Source organism: Lycorma delicatula, chromosome 9 (genome assembly GCF_047948215.1).
Source record: "Lycorma delicatula isolate Av1 chromosome 9, ASM4794821v1, whole genome shotgun sequence".
Taxonomy (NCBI): domain Eukaryota; kingdom Metazoa; phylum Arthropoda; class Insecta; order Hemiptera; family Fulgoridae; genus Lycorma; species Lycorma delicatula.
This window is the reverse complement of record NC_134463.1, coordinates 107,979,852-108,006,473: the sequence shown is the minus strand read 5'-3', so window position 1 is coordinate 108,006,473 and position 26,622 is coordinate 107,979,852. Positions and strand designations below refer to the sequence as shown.

The window sequence follows — 26,622 nt, the reverse complement described above, 5'->3', positions numbered from 1 at the left end:
GAATATTTCGGTGTTTGAGGCTCATTCAATAAACCACACATCTTAGGAATGATCGGCCTGAGTCTGTACAATGATACATCTCATTCGGATGTTTTATCTCCATATCATTGGGCCATGAAGTTGCTTAATCCTCACAAGTTGAATAGATTGTGAAACATACATTAGAAACAGAAAAAATAAATAAAAATTTACTGTACCTTTTTTTATTAAAAATGTAGCAAATATTTAACAATTAGTTTTTGTAGTAGATTACAAAAAAAAAGCTAAAATGGAGTATACTAGCATTTCACAAGTAAACCTATAAAGAATCTGAGAAAAATAAAATGGATTAAAAAATTTAGACTACATTACTTAAGTTCCGAAGAGAAAACTATTCAAAGTCGTTGAAGGAATGTTTAATTAATCCAAAGTCATGCATGTCGTTGCAATGAAAATTTATTTATTTTATTTATTTATTGATCAATATAACACAATAAATGCACTTAAAGTGAACTATTCGTGTACTGGATGAACGTGTTAAAAATAAATTTTTAAAAAACCTGAAGTTAATAAAATCAAATTAAAAAAAATAATAAATTAACACCAGCAAAAAAGAAATTTCATCTTCAAAATACTATAAAAATTGTTATCGTATATTGACAAATCGAATAAAAACTAAAGGAACTCGATACATTTAGTGTAAAATAATAATGAATTTATAAAAGCCAACCAAAAATGTTTAATTCCTAAAATCTAAAATAATAATTGCATTTCAGATGAAGTGAAAAAAGAAAAATCAATTGTCAAAAATCTTGATAAACCTTCTAAGATCTGTTCATAGGTTAAAATGTAAACATTTTCATATTGATTTTATTTCTCACAAAAAGAAAAAAATGCACTGTAGAATGATTTCTTAAACCGGTAGAATTTTTTAAAAAGACTAGCAGACCTGGCAATGCTTCGCTATTGCTAGATTTGAGTATATATATATAGATTAGACGAACACAATTGAAATTTTCATAAAACATTAACAAAATGAACATTACGGAACTTCACAAAATTTAACCTTTCCCTTTTACCCTTTCTCCATTTCCCATTTTCATTTTCCCATTTCCCTTTCACAAATCTATATTTCTCTTATTTCCCTTTTTCCCCGCGCGTAAATCGGTACAGTAGTTTTTTTAGTCTATAGCGGACACACATATCGGAAACATTGAAATGGAATTGTAAAATATTTAGTATAGCGTGTGTCGGTTTTACGTCCAACAGATAGCGCAGTTTTTCAAAAAAAGAATGTTTTTACCTGTCACAGGAGTGATATTTTAGGTATGTAAAAACACGCACGTATTCGAATACAACGTTGTGTCAAAATTTCAAAGCAATCGGTGAAGAACTTTCGGAGATTTAAGGTTTTGAACAAACGAACCTTTACATTTTTATTTATATAGATTATCGTAAATTTTGTGCATATTTAATCTGTCCAAATGTATTATAATTTATAATTAAAACATCTCAATTTTTAAATTACTGCATAAATTTGAGATAAATTATAGCTCAAACAGATTATTTCAGATAATTACAAGAAAATTAAACGCTTTTAATTTTAAAATCGATCTTTACATCCGAGATAGAAGTCGCGAAAAATTTTAGGGTATTTTCTTACCCCCTGATGCTCCGATAAGTTTTTAAAACTTTTTTTACTGTGATAACCCCCATTTAGAAAGAAAAAAAAGATAATCTTAAGTGGGAATAAACTGAAATTTGTTTTATATTACTTCTTTTATTAAACTTAACTTTTTAAATGAAATTAACGTAAGGGATCTTAATATTTAAAATTATTTTACCAAGATTATTTAAGTACTTTCCCATTTACCACCATTCACTTAATTACAGTAGTTTTTTTATCCACCACTAAATATTTTTATTTAAAACTTACCCGCTTATTGCGCCGGAGTTGACAACAAACTATGACGCAGGATTTCGTTGAACATATCCCCTTGACTTACTGGATGTGAACGCCAGTAATTGAGTAAAGATATAACGGTAGTTGACCGTCATATATGTAAATCCGTCAGCTTCAAGGTCTTCCGTAAGGTATGCTTACTGAAAAGTACGTCCCAAGTAGAATTCTAAAAACAGCCGAATGGTATTCATATCCACAGTACGGTCCAGAACCTCAAATAGAAACATTTTGTTGCGTTGTTTACAAAAGCCCCCGAAAATCCATTGTTGGGGAAGAACTCTTGCAAAGTTTTTCTTCCGATAAAATCAACATTCTGTCATCGATATTCATATAACGCCGTCTCTTCCAACCTTACGTGACTATTCTTCACCGATCAACGGGATTGCTATAATCAATTAGAAGGCTACAAACTTCATACTTGTTAGTGACATAATTTCTTAGTTTCGCGGCAAGACCTTACGTTAAACGAATAATATAACTTATTTTAATATTATAACATATCATAACAGTTATTACATCGCTTAGTAGCTAACAATACACCACGTTCCTACAATATAATGCCCCGACTGTTTGTTCTGTGCTCGGTAATTGCAACAGATTCAATGCTATTATATTACTCTCAGTACACGATATCAGCTGAATGAAATGTTTTTATTTGCAGCGTAGGAGAAAGACGTCGACAGCAGTCAATAATGATTGATATCAGAAGTAGAAAAGGAAAAATATACTTTTTACAAGAAAAAATGGAAGGCTACTGGTTTCCCATTAACCGGCACCCACTCGAATTCCGGTTAAAGTATTCAATAAATCCAACTCCCTCGAGATCTCTCAGTCCCTCAATGTCTTCCCATTTCTAATTCCGTTTTTTAATTATTTTTTCTATTCTAATTTCTTCTGATATATAAAATACCAAATCAAATAGCACGATTATACGTTGAAAGGTTTATGAGAAGTAAAGCTAAGCAGATTGTAACACACATATAAGCGCATGCACATCTACGAGTACAAACGTGATGAGAGCGAAAATGTTATAACAAAGATTTTTTTCTTACTCAACAGAAGTTCAACAACCTTGAAAACAATAAAACCCTGCTAGGGTTTACGTTCTGATCTATAATACTATCTCTCAGTTACATAGCCTACTATAACAGTCAGTTGGAAAAATTTTTTTAAATGGAGAAAATACTTTTATCCATTCGCTATATCTTTGAAGATAACAGAATGAATATCATTAAAATATTCTTTTCCATTTTACTTTTACTCATTCTTTAACCCCATCATCTAAAGAAACATTACAGGAATCTTTTGATCTTTTGGTGTTATCTAAAATTTTCTATTTCTTTTGTGAAAGCAAAGTATGATAAGCGTAATAATGACATTTGCTAAATCCAGCTATCCTGTGTTTCCAAAGCACATTACAGGTTGTATTTATTGTAAGTAAATTCCAGTAAAATTTTAAAAACTTTAGGAATTGACACAATATTGTTTACGTCTAAGAAAGAGAAATTATTTTCAAATTTGTACAAAAATTAAGCAACTACAAAATGAGTCTTGGCAATACGGAAAAGCAAATTATGTTCAAAAAGGAATGAGATAAGTCAGTCGATATCCTTTTCTTTTTAACATTTTAATATAAAAGGGAATAGAGGATTTAAAGGGAAATTTTTAAAGTTGAGTAATAATTCAAGAAAAATATAATACAAATATTAAAAATCACTGAAAATACTGTTATTTTTACTTAAATTAAAAATAAGAAAAAATACTGCATGATATGGATTCATATTTCTAAGAGAAAATAAAAATCATAAGAAAAAAAAAATGGAATGTAAAAAAATGTATAAAAAAAGAGATTTAGAAATTAATACAGAAGTGAATTTAAGAAGTAGAAAATATTTGTTACTTTGGCAAAAAAATAATCAATTAGTTTTAACTATGAAATGATGAGTCGTTAAAAGCACTTATAACAAGAAATTCCTTCAACCAGATACAGATTTCTTCTGTATAATAATGAGGTCATCAAATGAATTCACTATACTGCATAAAAAAAATTATAAAAATTATATATTAATTTGCCTTAACAAATACGAGTACATAAAGAATTTAAACTCCTAAAATATCATAAATAATTTGAAACTTTTCACCGTAAGTCGATTTTTAACAACTTTTAAATATAACAACTTAAACACTAAAACACGCAAGTACAATTATAAAAAATCTAACTTTTTAACGATTGATTTTACTATTTATAGAAACCAAATTATGAAATTATATTTTAAGAATAAAAACCATGCGTTATTCTGTTTTATTTGAAAACCCTTAAAATTTTAAAATTTAATCCATTTTTATGTTCATTCCAATTATTTTAATTTTTTAATCAAATTTAAAAAAAAAAAAAAAAATTAACTCCCATATTCTTAATTGAAAATTGAAAATCGTGAATTGTCACATACTTTATAACAAAAATGTCTTCAAAACTTTAATTCATTGATATGAAGAAAAATTATAATACTTATTTATTTTGTTTTCATCTTTTATACATTATCTGACATTTACAAGAAATTTATAAAAGTATAATTCATATTATACCTCTTTTTAAATTCTTTATGAGTAAGTTTCTTTATATATATATTTTTTTTTTTTTCATAAAATAATAGTTAATTTTTGTATTAACGATTAAAGGTAATAAAAAAAATGAAATATAAATGTAATATTTTCAATGAACTGAATTTTTTTATAGACAAAATCTTATTGAGCAGAAAACATTAAAAAATTAAATTTAAGTAAAACTTGAAGCAGATGATGAAATTTTTACTTTTTTTTAAATGTTGCTGTGGTTGAAAGATAACTTTTCAACAAAAAAAATGATATGAATTTGTTTTTCACTCTTCTTTTTATAATAAACGATGATGAGGTGCGAAAATGTAATTTGCCCAAGGTGTTAGTATAACAAATTTCGTATGATAAAAAGGAATACATAGTTCTATAGATAGTTTATGTGTTTACGTGTATTTCAGAAGAAGGCTAAAACGAATGATGAATAAAACTTGTAACAGTAGTAGTAATAATAATAATAATATTACAAGAAATAAAAGAATAAAAAAAATGATGAGAAGAGAGTGATTTTATAATAGAAAATTGGTGAATAAGAAGTGGTGAAGAAAAGTAGGAAGAGATGAGAATGAGAGAAAATTATGTAGTGTGAGAGAAGTTGGTGGAAGATATGATGTTATTGATCAGTGTGACATGGTAAGCTATTAATATCGAACCAAAACACCTAATGGAAAACCCTTCTAGAAGAGAGCCGCACTAGTACATGCACGACGCATACGTGTATGAAAGTTACAACCAAAAAATGTTTTATTTTTCTGCTCGAGTGTGCGTATATTTGTGAGAATAATAATACGAGTATAAAGTGCAAGCAGAGCGTGAATAAACGAATACAACATTTAAACAACACACATGTTTCTTTCGGAATGTTTTTATAAAAAATAACGTATATGAACACCAGCCAGTTGAAAAATAATAAATTTAATTCATTTATATAACGTGGATGAACACTTAATTAACACATATATATATATATATATATATATATATATATAGAGTGATTCACAAAGAATGTAATAAATTTTCAGGACATGTTAATAATAATTCAGTCCTTTCAGGACTAGTGAAAATATTTTTATTTATTTATTTATTTTTTTTTTTTTTGTTCAATAACAATTACAATTACAATCGGCTCTCCTGAGGAACCATAAGTAAGTTTTCTGACAAAAGCACGTGATAAGAGGGTCTTTAAGGAACCCCCAAAATAAGTTGCAAGTAAATTTAAAGTGCAATATGAAAATTCAAGCTCAGTAATAAATCACATAACATTAATTTCAGTACCACACAGTCCACAAAAACAAACATTTATAACAAAGAAGAAAAAGAAAAAAGAGTATAAAAGGAAAGAGTAAAAGGAAAATAATTAAATACGATACTACTAAACTTGTCAGACTCCAAACTGTATGCAAACCCTAAATCGAGTACATGGACACGTCTCAACCGTCGGACATGCCTGCTGTTATCGAGTAGATTAATTGCACAGTGGTTTACATGATTCTCAAACCTTTGCTGGTATTTAACACTGCGCTGCCATGCATCTCACGAACCGACGGGAGCTCCAGATAATCGTGAATTTCATCATTCCGCGTGAACCATGGCGCTTCGGCAATCACTCTCACTACCTTACTCTGGAATCGTTGTATAATTTCCATATTACTAGTACAAGCCGTTTCCTACAATTCTACACCATACGTTCAGATTGGGCGCAGGATAGCCTTATAAATTAAGATCTTGTTGGATAAGGCGGGGCTTAAATTCCTCCGTAGCAGCCAATGAAGTTCCCTGTATCTTACGTTCAGCTGTTTCCTCTTCATCCTCACGTGACACTTGTTTACGCTATAGCGTAAAGTTTGCGTTACTTCCAATGAATTCAAGTTAGGGTTGGGTCTTGCTGTCGCTACAAGCTTGGTAAATGTATTCCTCTGTTTCGTATTGGGTTTTTCATTTGTGTATCTGTTTGATTATATTTGTTTGGTTTATTCGAGACCTGGCGTCAGACGGGCGATTCTGTCATCTCAATTGTGACCGAGTGTTCTTTTCTCGTATTATTTATTGCTGCCTTCACGCACCCTTTTTTATTTCGTTCCCATACTAACTTACCACGCCACCATTTTGGCATTCTAGTCCTGACTTTCACGTTGTGCGGTTCCGCAACGCTGATCCTCCAGCCAGGGATGGATCAGCTTGCAATTGTCTCTCTTGTATAATGTTTAAATATTTTCATCGCATTCATACTCTCATAAAGGTTGTGGTATTTCTCTGTCGAAATATTCTCTAGTTCTACTAGTCAGTGTTGCGTGATTTCACCGATCTCTATGTTTTGTTTTGTCTCGTCTCTTTGTTAAGTTAATCTTCCAATTCAGTATATTACCTCCCTATGAAATTTGTGCCAATCACAAACTGCCAATTCTATCGACGCCGAATCTTCTCCAGCTGCTGATTACATTTTCATCGATGCAGTATTCTTTCCAAACTCATTACTACAAATCTGAGACGCTACGTATTTATTCAACTTCTAATCACAAATTGTTACCTCTGTTATTTTTGATTCGCCATTACAGACTACACCAAGGATAAACTGTATGTATATGGGCACTTTAATTTCACGAGTTTATTTTTTACCAATATTCGTGTGTTATTAAGGGATGTTCAAATCCTTCATTATTATTTATAGTAAACAGTTACGCTATTAGTAAAATTTGTGAAACATTCAGTTAATCGTACATTACGCATTTCAATTTCAAGTTTGGTTTAAAAAACCATTTATTCACTTAAGTGCAGTCACGAAAGTGGCTTAGATAAGGTTATGTTATTATGTCATGTGCAACATATTTTATGTGCTTATTTATTACAATTTGTTTTTATTGCAATTAACTCTATCATTTTCTCTAATTTAACTTGTTAATCGCCGAGATTAATTCTTATCTTCTCATGAACTGTATTCAAATTACTTCTCTTAAAGTAACCTAAAGAAAATTACTCCTGTTGTGAAGTTATGTTTTTGGACTTCTTTGTAATTTTATATTTTCAAGAAAGCTTACTACTAAAATGAACTCTATTTATATGTTTACTTATTTCAATTTGATTATTGTAATTGACTCTTTTTGTACGAGAATATTATTGTGGCCTTTTTTCTATACTAAAATAGAATTACATGTATTAATTATTTAATGTTAAATACGATGATGTTCATAATTCAGAAATGGCCAGTGTCAATGATAAGATTTACTGTAATTTATTTTTCTAAGTTAATGACATTCGTTCATTGCTAATTTTTCAATATTACAGAATATGTCAGTAATGCAACAGCTTTCCAGTTACACTATTTTTATTGATGTTATGTTTATAAGTATCTAATTGTAAACAAGGTGTTGTTTTATGTTCTCCTTTTTCAGGCTTTGTTTAATCCTTACTCTCAAAAATCTATTATTTGAAAAATGTATATTTCCTGTAATTGTTAGGTATTATTATAAGTTATTTTTATTAAGTATCATTAAGTTATGTTAATTTCATTTAATTTTTTAAGGTTATGATTTAACATAAGTTCATTTGTTTTCGTTCTAATTAAAGTACAATTTCTTTTGGCAAATACGAGCTGTGTGTTCTTTTATTTTTGTTAACTTTACCCAACAACACTTCCAGATGAAACGTCGATCCAGCTGAAGTCCCAGGTACCGTACAGTCTTCGGTTTTTAAAAATACACTTTCAGAAACGCTTCGTTAGCGAGTGTTGGCTGACAAATGATTTCGCCCTGATTTCTGGACATGCGGAAATATTAAGCCATATTATCATTATTAGAACCCAAATTAGGAGATAAATTTAGCGGCTTTATATGAAATTTAATCTGAGAAAAAGAATAGGTCCAGAATTGTATTTTTAGAATTTTATGCTAAAAAATTCTAAAAATTTAGAATAAAATTTTTAGAAAAAATTATAGGAGTAAAAAATAAAAAGTTGGATCATAAACATCATGTTTGGCGTAAAATAAGTTTCTTAAACGGTAATAAACACTAAAAGTTACAAAACCTGTAAAGTTCATATAAACTAAATACAAACGAAAGAATTTCAAAGTTTATTAAAAACAAAATATAATAAAATGTGCAGATTTTAGCTAAATAATATAAAACGAAAGAATTAAATATTTTAGAAAACACCAACAACAAAATCGACTTAAAACAATTAAATACACTCCTGACGATGCCCTCTGCACAGTGGATACTGCACTCTGCCCGACAAAACTTGTAGAGTACCAAATTCTCTAGAAGTTTTAATTAAAAACTTTCTGTTTATTACCCATTTAACAAAGTTATTTACCCCCAAACATAAAATACTATGTTTTTGACGTCACTCTTTTGTCTTTCACCCCGTATTTCTTAAAACTATAGTTCTGGGATTTTTTTTCATTTTTCAGTCAAAATTGATATAAAAAACCTAAATTTACCCTTAAAATTTACAGTTCTCAAAAATTTCAGTCTGGCTTAATTTTACCGAAGGCATAGAAATCAGGGCGAAATCTTTCGCACCCGACACCCGCTAACAAAGTGTTTCCGAACCTATGTACATAAGAACTTTCTTCATCATTTTCATTAGTAGAACACGTTCTGAAAGTGTGTTACAGTTTTTGAGAATCGCTCTATATGCTAAAAAAATATTCTATAAATTTAAAAACGGGAAAATTGCGAAAAAGTAAAATAAGCAATAAATGGGAAAATAAAAATAATTATCAGTCGGGAAAATATTTTAGTTTAACTCTTAAAAATAGTTTCGTGAAACCATACGATCCACCGATATGAATAAACCGATTTCAAAAAGTCATCAAACGGGATTTTTTGAAAAATTATCATCACGTTTGGCTAAGGCAAGTGAACCAATCGCTAACATTTTCTTACTCTTACTGGATCTAAACATTATCTATTTCTCCTATCTTACAACATACTCGTATGTATTATATTTTTAAACAAATATTTTCCAGTCCAGACTCCATGATTGTTTAGACGAATAGTAAAAACTCAGCAAACAAGAAATTAGTGAAAATAACGCACAAAGTACCACGGAAAAGGAAAAACAGCAAAAGAATATATCTCTCAATTTTCATAAGTATGATTCATGTGGGCAACAGCAGTCAGACAAACAAACGATACTGTAATAAAACTGAATAATTACGAGTTATATAAACAAGTAATTTGGTACCTAATTTTTTTTTTAACTTGAACTGATTTTAGCGCCTGTATGGCAATTTTACATTAAACAGTATGGTATATTTTGCATATTAATAATTTGGTTACTAGAATTCGGGGGTCCAGAGTTCTCTAAAACACGATGTCCCGTTTGCACAGAACAAGACTAAATTTTATTGTCGTATTTGCATAAAAAAGAAGTAAATTTAAAATAGCTTTGTACAGTTATAGAACGCAGGGTTTACATGTCGTGGGGGTAAGGTGACACGAACGGCGGGCATAAAAGAATTTTAAACAATAAAATCTGGTAAGTTAATGATAAAGTTTAACAAATCCATATTTTACTAAATAAATATAACAATCAGTATCACAATAATTTTCTTATTAAACTAATATTAAATTTTAATAGTTTTGTTAATAGACCTAAACGCAACATGTTATATACAATTCATTTATAGATTATATTAATTTCTTTGTCTTATTAAATTTCTAGTGATACATTAAATTCTAATACAACATTTCCTTTCAAAGAAGACGCTAAAAGTACTGAATTTAGCTTTCATTATTCATCGCTGGTTTATATTTCTATTGTTTTGTGTCTATGAATATAATGACATAAATTTAAATAGAATAAAAGTCGGGTAGGAATCACGCAGATTTACCGCAATAATCTGATTGAAAAGTGAATAAAGAGATGATGATAAATGAAGTAAATTAATGTCTGTCTAAGAATAATGCTTAAATTGTATGAAAATAAAAATAATTTGTTTCTAACATTTCTTTCCTACTTTGGTTATTTTTTTATCTAGATCTCCTAAAGTATAATCGACTGTTAAATATATGTTCCCGATTTCCGTGGCGAAGCAGTACGACGTCTACCTGACTGCTTTTCATCCGAAGGTTCTGGGTTCGAGTCCCGGTCAGGCAAATCATTTTTCACAAGCTACAGAAAATATATTTCATTATCATCCGTAAGCAACCGAATAAACACATATATATATATATATATATATATATATATATATATATATATATATATTTCATAATAATATAAGCAACCGAATCCGTTTGTTCGACCAACATCAGTTTACCTTAAGGAAAAGACTCCTACCTCGCTACTGTAAGAAGCTAACCGAGAGATATAGCTGGTTACCTGCTAGATTAAATCTCCAAGCGCTTTAATGGTGAACAGATACTTGCTAGCATTCGGCGGCCTAGGCGTGGCAGCAAATTGCTGTCTTTGACGAGATAAATTAATTATTGATAGTCATATATGTTTTAGTGACGGGGTGCGCTTACCCATTTTAGTGATATATGACAACTAGGCGATGGGACACGCAAGCAAGTGGTGTATGGTACCGCGCTTATTCCGCTCACGCTTTTAGGTTAGCTCTAGAAGCTAGTTACGGCACTGGTCGCTAAACTGTTTCGTGGTTCAGTAGCCGTTTGTGGCACAGACATTCGGTATTATGCTTTAGGGTGACCGAATTGGGTGGTGGCGGGAGAAATGCCAAGCCAACCAATCATCCGTATGCAGTTGTTATAAAGTACTAGCCAGAATAAAATGGAATATCTCTACATTTCGTAAATATATTAATTCCTCTGAATTAATTGCTTTTGGGATTTCTTTCCTTCAATTCAATAATAGACAATCAACATATCTATTCAGTCTTCCAAGGGAATAGATTATATGTAATGAAATGTAAATATTTACAGAAAAAATACAGGGGATCAATAAAGGTACGATGATTTGTGTATAAATAAGAAAACCTAAAATTTCTGTGATTATTTATTAATGAAAAAGTAATGCAAAAAGGAAATTCATGAGCCGAAAACAATATTCTTTAAATGATGTCCGTTGCACTGTATGCACTCTTCAAATCGAGAACGAGGCTTATTGATAACGCGTCCACACATTTCCCTCGAGATCAATTTTATTTGGGCCTCGGTATTTGCCTTTAATTGACCTGTATCAGCTAGATTATTATCGTAGACCTTACTTTTAAGGTAACCCCACAGGAAATACCTTATTTATTCGAATAACCCCGCCTCCGAATAAGCCCCCACCTCGGTTTTCCGGACCGAAAATCTAAAAAAAAAATTCCAGAATATACCGGTATTTTAAAGTGCAACAGATATGATAAAAAATACGTAAATACGAAAATATTCAGAAAGTAAAGCATTTAATTCGTTCATTTAAATTACAATATTAATATTTCATTAATAATTAATTAATGTAATTACTAGTTTAGTGCAGAATCAGTAGGCCAGTAAAACGAAAAGAAAGTATCATGTTGAAAAGGGTCATTTAAATACACTTTTTAACATGGAATTTTATTTTTAATTAATCACTGTCACTGTCAATGTCTGTAGAAGAGTTACCGGTAGTCTCCACGACGCTCTGCCAAAGGTGAGCTTCACTACCATCAAGTTCATTAGATATTCCGCATTTTTTTAAACTTTTCCTTACTAATTCCGTGGAAATACCTTCCAAAGCATCTTTTATCCAAACACAAATCTGGTTAAAATCTGGGAGTTTGATTCTTCCTGTAGGCGTGAGAAAGAAATTTTCATCAGCCATCCATTTACTGTACGGTTCTTTTAATGCAGATTTGAACGGTTTATTAATGCAGACATCTAGTGATTGCAATAGTGATGTCAATCCGCCTGGAATTATTATTTGGTCTGTCATACCCTTTTTTAAAATGTCTTTCACTTTATCAGTCGTATGACCCCGATAACTATCAATTACTAGCATACCCGCATTTTTTTTATTAAGTAAATCTCCTGATCGCTTTTGCCATACACACCTGATCCGATCTAAAATGAAGGTTTCGTCCATCCAACCTGATTCCTGTGCTCTGATAATAACTCGATTTATCTGTACGGTAGGAAAAGTTTTTCTTTTAAAAACAATGTACGGAGGTAATTTTGATCCATCAGAAGTAATGCAAAGCATAACACTACACCTTTGTTTTTCATTACCACCAGTGCGAATCGTAACACTTTCTTCAACTTTTTTGTTTACGGTTTTGTCAAATGGCATTTCAAAATAGACGGGGGTTTGATCAGCGTTTCCTATTTAAGATAAAGGCTATTTGAGAAGGCAAATAGCCTTTATCTTTTCTAAGATTTATTATGTATTTGTGAAAATATATTTTTTTTTCATAAGCGTCTGGAAGTCTTGAGAAATGGTCCTCTTTCGTCTTATTGACAAATCATTTCGTGCAAAAATTCGTGTTATCCATCCACGGCTTGCTTTAAAATCAATTTTAGTCAATGAATTAGCGACTTCACGAGCATATGATTGATACATTTCTGTCGTGACAGCATAACCGCATTTCCTTTTTTCCATAATAAAGTCATACATTTTTTTTCTGTCTGTGTATTTTGGTTTTAAGCCACGAAAAGACCTTTTATTACCGGTGCATTTCACCAGAAGTTGTTTCTTCTTACGCCAGTCCCGAATTCGGCTTTCATCTACGTCAAATTTTCTTCATGCCGCCCGATTTCCAAGTTTTTCAGCCTCTTCTATAACGCGCGGTTTTTCATTTACTGTAAAAGATCGTATAAGCTGTCCTTTAGTACTCATTTTAATGCCGTAATTAAAATAAATTACCGTATTAAACTTTACAAGATAAACTAAACAGATAAAATGCACATAACCGTCCACATGTACAAACAGTACAATGACTATGGCGAATACAGAAATTAATCGGTTTTATAAAAATACCGTAACTTCGTTCCTATCGATAATACGAACAGGATGTTAATAATTAAGGATGTATTCTGTATAATCGGCATACGGTATTGATAAACGAAAGTCTAATGTAACTATATTTATGTGATTGAATTTAGGTACTTCTAAGAAAATTACTTTACATTACATAAAGTTTACTTTACATAAATTATCCTGGTTAAAGACTATGTTTCAAGTAAGCCTTATTTTTTCTCTCCAATTCCAAGAAAAAAAGTGCGATGGGTACTCGAATAAATAAAGTAATTTTATTTTCCAAATTGTATTATTAATAATTTATATTTAACCATTGTTTAGTCAGTTTGTCATTTCTTAGTCAGTATTTAATTTTTAAATTATATTTTTAAAAGAATTGTAAAAGAAAAACAAAATGATTGCACTATCACTTTTTTATATGAATATTTATAAAGTAAATTCTCAATGTGTGTTAGATTAAAAAAAAATCTGTTGGAGTTGTTTATAAACGACGTTAAAATTAGTTACGCATGTTAAAAACATAGTTTCACTTAGTTATCGTATATTTCATAGTTAGAATAAATTAGTAGAAAAATGGATCATCAGCTAGCTATTAACTACTTATGTAATTGATTGTACGATAAAATTATGATGTTTAGTGTATACAAAATCAGAAAAACATACTTAATAAATTTTAATTTTTGCAAATTTTAAAATAGTTGTTTTAATTTATAAATATTTTAATATTAAATGACTAATTAAATATAAAATTGTTTATAATAAACAAATTTTACTATAATTCTGACTTCAGAAGTTGGCATTAAAATTAAACAAAAAACAAAACATAAAAAAAAAAAACTGTTGACATCAGAAGTAACACTAAGGGCACCGTGGATCCCTATCTAAGATAATATTAACGTTGGTACACTTTTCTCTTGAACCAACTAAGGTATATATCTATTTTTTTTTTAATGTTATGTTTCACATATTTTGAAAAAAAAAAAGTTTTTTTTACGTAATTTTTATTTTTTTGTCAAAGAATATTTAAAAATTGTTAAAACTGTACATACAGATGAAAGACCAAACTTGAGTTGTACATTCACAAAAAATTTCAAGTTTCTCTTTTTTATAGTAGCTGAGAATAGTGTACCTAAATACAAAAAAATCAAGTTTCGTACGAACTGCATTTAAAAATTTTTATAAACAGAAAATATACCTTTGGTACTGTCCACCGCTATAAGATTTCCTGCTATTCGTAACTATCTGTCCACTACGGGGAGTTGGACGCATCGTTTGATTCCATATGTAGAGCCGCAGGCCGAGAGGAATTTTGGTGAGCTGAGGTTCTGGCTCACCCAACTCCTGACCGAACACTGGGCCTTCCGCTCCTATCTACATGGAAAAAGTGCGCAGGATCCTCTGTGCCCATACTGCCAAGAACTTGACGCTCCTGAACGTGTCATTTTTCAGTGCTCGAGGTGGGAGGAGAAACATCGCCGCTGCGTTGGAGTCACGGGGCGGATTACGGTAAATGACATAATAGACACCGTGTTGAAAAGCCAGTACCACTTTTAAACAGTCGCAGGATTCACGGCAGGGGTTCTGTAAACCAAAATCCGGGAAGAGAGGAACTGATGGCTGCTTACAGATGGATCTTGATAGAGAGTACAATACGAAGTCCTCAGACCGAGGCGGAAGAACATGACCGGAGGGTGAAAGACAGCTCTTTGCAGAGCCTTCGTTCGTCCGTGCTTGCGTGGTTGGGCGATTATGCTATAGTACTTCATATACTTTTTTTCTTTTTTCGTCTGTAATTTCTCTGCTTCCCAGAGCAGGATCCGCAAAGTATGCACTCAGCTCCGAGGGGTGTCTTCACCCCAAACTACCTAGGTAGATCGCCAAGGCCCACCCAGGTAGCCGGGACTCGGTCTTGTGTTGCATGCCATGCGTCTACCTGGCGGGGAACCTCAAGGGATTCCCCCTCCTACATGTTTACAGGTACACTTACATTGCAGCTACGTCAGACCTGGCAAGCCGGTAGCAGTAATTTCATTTGTCTATACACACAAACATCCAGACCCGATAGTAGTATATATATATATATATATATATATATCTTAGCAAATATTTTAAAATAATTAAATGAGATAAAATTTCCTAATACTCAAGCTACGGCAACAAATTTTATTTTTGTATGTTAAATCATTACTATGATTCAGACAACAAAAAGTATACGCCCCAATACCAAAAAAACAGATAAACCCGAAATTCTTTGTTATTTTACCAAACTGACCTTAAAAAACGAAAAGAAAAAAATTCGTTTGCATCGATTTGTCTTTATTTTTTCATCCTACCTTAATCTAGGTGAGAGGGTACATATGGAATATCTGATGACCAAAAAAATTTTACACGCTTACAGCACAGAAAATATAAGAGTTACGTTAATAATTTATGTACTGCTGGGTAGATGACAGGTGCCGCTTCCTTACAATATGTAAGCTAATTGGCCAGATGCTTGTATGACGAGCTGGAATTGCCAAATTTAGTGACCATTTTGCGACGGTATAAGTAACGGCTGATTGCGTCATTTTGACTTGAGATATGAAAGCTTTAATAACTAAAGCTATTACTCTGTAGCTTAAATAAAATATTATTAGTGGATAATAATGTCATTCATCTGTGAATTAAGGTACTAGAGTAATAACAACCCAAGTCTGAGAGAGTAGCAATGAAAATTTCAAGCATACCAAAGAAATTCAGAGTAAAATACCATCATAACCAACAACGTAATATTCATGACTTCCATTTACCATCCAGCGTATTTGTACGTTTTGGCGTATTTCTATGTTTAGACGCATTTGTACGTTTAGGAGCTTTTAACATGGCACAGCTGTATTTCATTTTCCTTTGTTTTATACCTAGCAAAGAGTGATAAAAAAGATAAAGATATGGAAAGTAAAAACACGTAAAAATGTACAGTAAAAATACATCTCGAATTAGTTAAACATTTTTAGGGACATGGTTGTTAAGTTATATCATAATCATAATATTTAAAATTTGTTAATATATTTTAACTTTACATAATATTTTTATAGTAGTTAAACAATTAATATTAAGAGTAACATAAAAACAATTCATGTTATTAAATTAACTCTTCTTTTTAATTTTATTTCAAACTAATCATATTTTAATTCCATAATAAAGAAAAAACCAACTTTTCGTTATTTTATCTTGTTTGGTTTTGCCCCGCTCAAATACATACCCAATCATCATGATTCTCAAAGTAGGTAACGCTAACTGAATATACCAAACAATATTGTTGGAGATAAATACCGAAGATAAAAAAACGTTCCAACCTGCAACATCATAGCAAACCACACTTCTAACTTGCCCTGCTCAAATTTTTTCGACCTTATATTTAGTCAAGAATGACTCAACCAAACTTCATCAAATTTTTACGTGCACAATTTCAGATGCACTACTATACAGCGTATCTAAATTTCAAAGAAATTTATCCAACAGTTTTGGAGACTTTTGAGCCACAGAATTTGATAAATTAGGCCTCTAAATATATACATATATATTTTATATGAGGAAACCACAATTTAATTGAATGGAATTTTCGAACTTCTCATATCTCAAAACGTAAAAAAAATTCATTTTCCCTCCTCATTCCCAACATTCGACGACCGTAAGTAATACCGTACTTTCTTCGAAAAGTCGACAAAAAGTAAGTCGTTCTACATTTAATGTAAAACGTAAAAAAATTAATCTACATTTTCTATATATATATTACTCTTATCATTTCGTAGAATGATTACATTACATTTTCATTACGGTATTAAGACAGGAAATTCTGTGTAATCCTTAGATGCATACATTAATTTCATTTTCAGTTAAATTACCGGCAAAAATTTCTGTGATACGTTGAATTCGATCGATATCTACATTCTATAATTTCCTTCAGACTTTTAACAAAATTATGTTACACTTTACAACTGGATTAACATGTAATAGATCTGCCAAATTTTCTTAATCATATATGAAGCAAAGGTAAGTTTTTTTTTAATATAAAAATATATATAATTATAAAATAAAACTTTAAATTACCTGTGGTTGTGGTTGTCGGATCGGTGGTGGTCGTGGAGGAGGTGTCGGCAACATGTGGGTCAGCGGTTCGAGCCCCGTGCGCGACCACCAGCAACACCAGCAGCCACACAGTCAACCGGCGTCTCCTCATATCGGCCTCTGTCACATTCCTGTCACACCCTGTTTGAAAATAAAAATATTTAATATAAACATTAAAATATTATGTAAATCTAACAAAATATTTATTTATTATTTTTTTTTTAATGCTCATTAAGTAAGAATAACATTATAAAATATAAATAATATGACTTAACTGATAGTAGAGATATTAAATTCATAAATAAACAAGGAGGAAAAACTTATAGTAAAAATATTTTTTTTTTAAATACATAATAAAATAAAAATTAACTTGAAGATAAACATAGAAGAGCAAACTATACAAGAAATCAAAAATTTTCTAACATGGAAACAAAGATTAAAAAATACGAACATACGAAAAACATGAGAAGCAATACAATGAAAGCCAGAAACTTTTATGCAAAAGGTACCAATTACTTTTAAACAGATTCAAACACATTTAGGAATAGAACTAGTGGTCCCTTGCTGCTCCGCAGTATCATTATTATAATGTTATATATTTTTTTTAAATTGGCTAAAAACCTATTCAATTTACAACGTCTCACCACCAACCCCGTTGTTTTTCTCTTTCCTTTCCTACCACAAGTAAAATGCGTACTCAAAACGTATTTCCAGTTCGTACAAATGTTCGACTGAACGGATCGGACTGATTTTTTTTTATTCTGTTCGGAATGGCTCGCAGATGTCATCAAGCATTCACGGTCCTTTAAAGTGATTTTTCTGTGAGTAATAACCTCGGAAATTCCTCATTTAAGGAATAAATAAGAATTTTTGTTTTGAGGATTTCTCAGAGGAGACTCAAGTTTGGAGTCCGATGACGCTTGATGATACATCTGTTGGTCATTCCGAACAGAATTTTAAAAAATCAGCTCGATCCGTCCAGTAGAACGCCCATACAGACTGGAAATAGGTTTTCAGCTAATTTTTTTTTTTTAATATATAAGATAAAAATCTAACAGTAATTAGGTTTAGCACTTAATGACAACAAACTGTTACAATGAAAAAGCGAGAGATACTTAAGAAAATCGGAAATTTTAAAAATACGGTGTGGTATTTATTTTTTTAATTAAATGAGTTAATAAAGGTCAAAATTACAATAAAAAGAACCTTTCTATAAATGTAAAATTAAGGCATTGCAGCACAGTCATTTTGAACGGCATGGAAAGTAAAAATATAACCGGAATAGAAAATCGATACAAAGAAAAGCGATACAAAGAAGAATTTATGGTCCACAAAGACTGAAGATTGAGATCAAATAAAGAGATATACGATAAAATCGAAGACCTGGAAGTAACAATAAGAAAACGACGACTAGAATTCGAAGGGCACATGGTTCGAATGATCCAATGAAGGCTAAATAAACAGATTTTCAATAAACTACAAAATTATGAAGATCAAGGAGGCTATGATAAACAGGTGAAAGAAGAGTTCAAAAAGTTCAATATTACAGAAAATGACTGTCTAGATCAAAAAGAATACAAAAAGGAAGATTTTTTAATTAAAGATTCCTGTAAGTGAAAAAAAAAACTCAACAGAGAAGAATGGACTGAAGAATGGGCTTAAACGGTCCGAAATAACGAAGAACTTCTGGAAAAAAGATAGAAAAACTACTTGAAATGATATTTGCATGGGCCTTGAAGGCCTATCCGCGGAGAAAAAGAAGGTCAAAATTATTATGGTTTAATTTAAGTAACAAGATCAATCAAAGTAACAAATTCTTACTACACGAAAACCAAACAGTAATGAGTACTGAAAGGTAAATTATTTAGTTAAGGAAGATATAGTAGAAAGAGGAGACAATCAGAATATGCGAATCAAATAATTAAAAATCTTTGTTCAATAAATATGTTGAGGTTGATTTCATTTTATCAATAAAAATTGTATCTATAAAATATATATATATGACTTATGTACAGTATTTAATATATTTTTCAATTTCATCCTTTCATCCGAATTGTTCAAATCCCGGTCAGGCTTGGGATTTTTCATACTGTGTAATATTTTTTTTTTATTATTAACAATAATTGCACGATTAGCCTTTAATTTCTAAAATAAGTAAATTAATATAAACGGTCGAAAACTCAAAAAAAAAGAAGAAAGTTAAAGCTTTAGAATGGAGTTCTACCTAAGGAAAAGGTAGAAATTAAAAAAATTATTTACAACTAATTTCAAAAATAATAAACCTAAATGAAGGACGTTAACTTTCTACAGTGCCAATTTTTTATTGGGACGATTTTACTGACTTGTTTTAAGAAAAACATAATTAAAATTAAACTAAAATAAAGATGATGAAATAAAGTGAGGTGGCGATGAACAAGTTACGTTCTTTTACCTTTAAATAAATAAAAAACAGAGGGAAAATATAGAATTCTACCTGTAAATCCATTTAACACAATCAATCATAGATTGATTGATAGATTTTATCAATCATCACAATATTAAATTCTCTTTTATGTACGACCATCTGCAGCAATAACGCTTTCAATGTAATTATGAAAATCAATTAGATACAAAATAAAGTGCATTCATTAATATCATATACTATAAACCAATTTAGTAATGTTGAAAAATAAACATGAAAAATTAATTTTATATCGCTAATTATAACCAAAATTGAATAAAATAAATCCTAAAAAATAAAAAAAATACTTTTCTGAAAGAAAAACAAGGATGGTCAATGTATAAAATTAGCCGACTCGATTTTAATATTGTTTTTGTCATAGGGAGAGTGTAATTTAAAGTACATAAAAACAAATTCTCTTGCTGTAAAGAAGCCTCTCTTTAAACAGCTTAAGTCTTATTTATTATACCACAATCACGTTTATCGTGACTTAAATTTTAATTTATTAAAACTGATATAAGATGACGTTCAGCTCGGAGGAGACCACGATAATGCTTCTTAAAGGCGGTTCGGCAGTGAGACGTCAGGTTCGTGTTTCGATGTCAGGCCTTCGTATTAAATATGTTCAAGTTCAAAAGTACTTCGGGGTGTTTCTTGATGAAAAATAGCAGTTCAAGAAGCACCTTAATTACATCGCGGAGAAGGCCTGTCGTACCTTCTTCAGTATTCGACGAGTGGTCAATCCTGATTGGGGTCTTAATTTCAAGACTATGAGTATCCTGTGTAAGGGCGTGTCCGAGGAAATTATGCTATATGCGGCGCCTGTTTTCGCGGATAGGTTAAAATTTAAAAGCTCTCGGGATATATTATTAAGGGCTCAACGCCTAACATTATTAATGGTAACGAGAGGTTACCGTACTATTTCACGGGAGGCAATCATGGTGATTGCAGGCGTGAAATCGATAGATTTAACTGCGTCAGAAAAGCAGCACCGTTATGTTGATAAGAAGTCAGGTGAATTGACGTCAGAAAAAATTCGCGAGATAGAGCGGCATGGCAATGCTTTGGGGCAGGCCAGCTGTGATGAGACGGAGGGTGGGCGTTATATGCATGATCTCTTCCCACACATTGTTGGTTTGTGGAGCGCCGCTTGGGTTCATCCTAAAAAGTATGTGACGCAATTTCTTTCTGGTTATGGCGTCTTCCGAGACAGGCTCTAGCGATTTGGCCTGGTGGATTCAGGTGTGTTTCAGATTGTGGGTAACTAGATGACGCTACCGTATAATTTACGAATGCGCAAAATACGAACTTTTACGCACGGAGACTGTTTGTCGGCTCGACATTAGATCTCCGTGAGAATTGGAAAAACAGAGCCGAATGGGTAATCGTTGAAAATTTCATCGAGTATCTGGCAAGATAACAGATTGCCGAAGGAATTTAGGATTCCGCCTGGTCTTTCCTGTGTCTTGGTTTTGTTGTTCTTCTAAGGTTTATGTTTTTGTAATGTTTTGTTTATTTCGTTTTATTTTTAATTCTAATTTCATTTCTTGTTTTGTGTTATGTTATGGTTGCGTGTTGAACTCAACTTCTAACCTACCCGAGTTAGAAAGTTGCTTGCACGGGTGGGCGGTGGTGATGAAGTGCGAGGACTCTCTCTATACCCTGAGCTAAAAGAACCCGGCGGGCCCATTCCCCGTTAGAGGCAAAGCACAAAGGACCGAGACCCGGTTGTGGGATGATGGAGGCCGGGAACGGTATAGGCCGGGCATGGCGTTTCTGTTACCTGGCGGCTAGAGGCGAAGGCAACTCCCGGAACCGTGTTCATGCTTAATGTCTGGTTCTGGAGGCAGGGTTAAAATAAACCTACCCGGGTAGGTAGTTGTGTTTTTAATTTCAGTTCCTTCATGTCACTCAGTCTTGTTAAAGACTCGACATAGGTATGTTTTGTTTTACAAAGTTCATTTCCTAGTGGTACACCGATGGGAATATCACATGTGATATTCGCATCGGTCTGAAGATGACCACCGGTAAAGCCCGTAAGGGCTACGTACGGAAGGGGTGGCTTGGCGACCAAAACTGCCGCGTGGAAGGTGTCTTTCCCTACGGGGTCAGGAAGATATATCAATAAACAGGATTAACATGAAATGTAATTTTTTTTGAAAAGAAAAAATTATTATATAATATTAAGAAAATTAAGAAAAATTTATATTTATTCTTTAAGAAGAAAATAAATTATTCTGATGGCAAAGAATTATCGTTTTCTAGAGTATTTTCAAAAGCAATTCTTGCTCCTTGTACCTCTGTGCCACAAAAGTTCACACAAGTAAAAATGCGCATTTGTGAAGGATTCATTTTTCATGTAATATTTAGTGGTTGCCCGTAACGACTAACTTTAGCAAAACATAAAATTTAGTTAACAATACTACTAAAATATAAACAATATAAGATAAGGAGAAAAGATTATGGAGGTAGAAGAATTTTGTTATTTGGAAAGTAGAATTACTAAAGATGGACGAAGCAGGAGCGATATAAAATGCCGAATAGCACAAGCGAAACGAGCCTTCAGTAAGAAATATAATTTGTTTACATCAAAAATTAATTTAAATGTCAGGAAAAGATTTTTGAAAGTATATGTTTGGAGTATCGCTTTATATGGAAGTGAAACTTGGACAATCGAAGTATCTGAGAAGAAAAGATTAGAAGCTTTTGAAATGCGGTGCTATAGGAGAATGTTAAAAATCAGATGGGTGGATAAAGTGACAAATGAAGAGGTATTGCGACAAATAAATGAAGTTAGAAGCATTTGGAAAAATATAGTTAAAAGAAGAGACAGACTTATAGGCCACATACTAAGGCATCCTGGAATAATCGCTCTAATATTGGAAGGTCAGATAGAAGGAAAAAATTGTGTAGGCAGGCCACGTTTGGAATATGTAAAACAAATTGTTAGGGATGTAGGATGTAGAGGGTATACTGAAATGAAACGAGTAGCACTAGATAGGGAATCTTGGAGAGCTGCATCAAACCAGTCAAATGACTGAAGACAAAAAAAAAAAAGATAAAGAGACGGTTGAAAAATGTACGAGCTAAAAATGGTGGTCGTAAAACGTATATGATTCTATTTAAAATATTCCTTCATTTTTATTTTGATGAATTTTCATCCATCTTTTTATCAAGTATTAAATAAATATTTGTATATTAAATATGCTACAATACAATACAAATATAATTAAGTAATTAAAAAATAATGGAGAAAAACTCTTCGTGCGAAGTATCTTCATAAAAAAAATTATATTACTTTTTTAAAATAACCAAAAAAATTACACAAAGAATCATAATAAAATATAGTAACCTTATAATTGTTAAAATCTTTTCTTTTTTTTCGTTGTGGTCAGCTGTGGTACATATAAGTTTATTTCTTTTTTAACCTCTTTTTCTTCTCTTCCCAGTATTTTTTCAACTTCTCAGATTGGGATTTTTTTTGTTCTTCGGACCAGTTGTTCGGTTCTCTTTTATTTCTTTTTGCGCAATTATGGAACCTCTTGATACTCCGGACTATTGCCCTGTTCTCTCCTCTGTTATTTATCGCTTCTAGTGGTATGTTCGTTTTATTTCCTATACAAAACTACTTCCTTGATCCAGGATATTTTTCTTTGATTTTCTATAAATTTTAAAACTCTTTTAGTTAGCCTCTTTCTGGGAATTCTCTTGATGTGACCGTAGAAGCATAAGCTTTTTTTTCTTAAAGGTGATAGCGAGTTATGGCATATATAACTCTTCGTTGGATCTTAATTTGTATGTTTCTAATTTATTTTTGGATCTAGGATCTTTCTGACGAGGATATTCCTTTTCTTTTTTTTTATAATTCTTGTAGCAAACTTTTATCGTTCAGAAATACGCATTCAACTGCATATAGGCGTTCTGGTTCGATCACTGATGTATAGCGGATCCATATCATTTCACTAATATTTGTTTTATTAAATTACTTTTTTTATTTATATAATTTTAAAAGGTAAATATGTGCGTGTGTGTGTATGTATGTGTGTGTATATATATATATATATATATATATATATATATATATATATAAAACTAGACTTTAACCTTATGGTACGCGAGAAAAGAAATCAGATTTCAATAAATTTACCACATTTAGTTAACCTCATTTTATTAATCGACCGTTAAAAAATCTCAAATTCTTTTCAATCTTATGGTTAAATGTAATCTGTTAGATTTACATCTACGACATTGAAAAATATTTTATTTTATAATAGAATAAAAAAAAGAAGTAGTAATTGCATAAAAGCATTTATAATTAAAAAAAAAAAAAAAATTAAATTTAAAGAATAAAATATCTCAATTTACATACGAGATATTAAATAAAAGAAGAAAAAAACATAAATAATTCATAACATTTAAGAAACATTTAAAGTATATATATATATGTTCTTTAGATGATAAATCTTATTAAAATATGTAAACGTATTCCTCTTGGTTTTATTAATTTTCCAAAGTAAAATGTAATCCTAACTTCCGACGACTGAAGCACATAACAAGTAGTACGGTATTTAATAGGAGCTTTGTTCCGGAAACAGGAGTACTAATCTTTTCGCAGACTTTAAGTCAGCGCTTACATATTACCGACATCAGCATTTACATATTACATAACGTTCATCATTCACTGCAGTATAATGATCTACGGTTTTAAACGATATGGAAACTTTTAATAAGCTATGATTTTTAAATTGAACTGCAATAATACATAATAATTCTGCATGAATAATTATTTTTAAAAGTACAGTACGTCTGAAAAAGAAAAAGGCTTTACTTCTTAAATATCCAACATTGATGACGTTTTAATACTTCCCATTCTCTATTTTTTATACTTCTATATTTTTAAGATATAAATATAAAAAAAAATAAATAAACAACTGGTAACAATTTAATCGATTTTTCCAAACGTTTAAAATAAAGCTTCACTCTTCAATAATATATCTACCGACATATTTTTTTTTTTTTTAATTATAAATTCCGTACTTCCTCGAAATTTTTCAACGCAAAAAACTTACTTAAAATTGAGTATTTCTTTCTTTAACAACAATTGAAAAAATGTAAATAATTTTAATAAAGCGGAATAACATGACTACGAACGAATTACGCTTCGATTTTTCGATAAACGAATAAACAAATAAATCTTGTATTGAGATAAGTTTTTAACATCATGTTGTATAGATAATGTCAAGAACAGAACGGAATGGTTAAATAATGGAATTGTTCTAGAATTTTCTTGGATGCATCAAGAGGAACAATAATAAAATTCTGATTAGAACTTCGCAAGATGAAGAATCGTGCTGTATGTTGTTCAAGATACTTCTGTTGTCTGATTTGATAGAAGTAGATATTGTTAATTTTTTTAATAGTAATCGACTATTATTTTCAGCAAATATTAGAAATTCTTTCATATAAATACATATTTATAATTTTATCTTTATAATCCAAAGCTCTTGGAAGTTTAGATGGGTTCAGTTTGTTAATATATTGTTGCTAAGAGCGTTTGAATTAGTAATGTTATATTAATACTATCTTTGAAACGGTAGCTGATATTGACCAAACTAACCGAACGTATAGAGCATTGTCGTATATTCTGTTAACCAAAAATAGACTAAATTTTGTAATATGAATAGTATTAGTACTAATAGTATATTACACACTAGTTTATTTCACCCATTCCCCTCATTCATAGCTTGGATTTGGCCGGTATAAAATTTACATAAACTCCAAGCACTAGTTTAAAAACTACTGTATATAAACTGAAATATTTTATTCTTATAATTTAATCTTAAACGGTTTTGAAATCATAAAATAAAGAAGATCGTTTGTATAACTGGTATTTCTAAATTTTATTTACAAAATATTTTTCAATGTCATAGAAAATGTAAATCTAACTTAACAGATTAAGCAGACTGGCCTGGATGGGGTCCAGCCAGAGAATTTAATACGTTTTATTTTAACATCAGATGAAAATTGGAAGGCTTTTAATTCGTTTGCCACTAAGGTGCTACGCAACAAAGTCGAGGAGGGGCGCCGACGTGCATTTTGCAGTTAGGGAAAGGCGGATAGCCCCGGTCGTGAGGACCGGCATGCCGAGGTGTGTCGGTAACGATGATCGTTCGGGGACTCCGGCGTCCTTAGGCTGGGATGGGGCAAAATAAAAGACACAGACCCGGCTGCTAGGTTGGGGGCCGGTGGCGACTTGGTCAAGCCCGGTTCTCCCTTCTCAGTGGTTAGAAGCGTGAGGCATTAAAAAGTATGGACCGAGACCCGGTCTCCGGGGAGGAGCCCGAGAACAACATACTCGGGTCCGGTACACCTCTTATCGGAGATTAGAGGGAGGCGATAAAAAAGATCCGCCGGGAGGGGGGCTGAACTGCCATGCCGGACGTACTGCCGGTAGGTGGGAAGGCCCTCTTAGATTTGCAGGACGCTGTCTTGGGCTGAGATTTACATGATTGTATGTCCAGCCCAGGGATGTAAGGGATAATGAAAAAACTTAACAGATTACGTTTAACCGTAAGGTTGAAAAGAACTTGAGATTTTTTAACAGTCGATTAATAA

At 31.4% G+C, this 26,622-nt stretch overlaps 1 protein-coding gene across 5 annotated transcripts in view; it reads right to left on the bottom strand.

Annotated features, from left to right (window-relative positions):
- Nucleotides 1–26,622, bottom strand: part of jus (EB domain-containing julius seizure protein) — a 746,258-nt gene that overhangs the window by 517,799 nt on the left and 201,837 nt on the right. For all 5 annotated transcript variants that reach the window (XM_075376039.1, XM_075376040.1, XM_075376041.1 and 2 more), the window contains one exon: nt 17,550–17,708. In XM_075376039.1, the coding sequence (XP_075232154.1) occupies nt 17,550–17,679 (130 nt within the window). In that variant the 5' untranslated portion in view covers nt 17,680–17,708. The remainder of the gene's footprint in view (nt 1–17,549; nt 17,709–26,622) is intronic.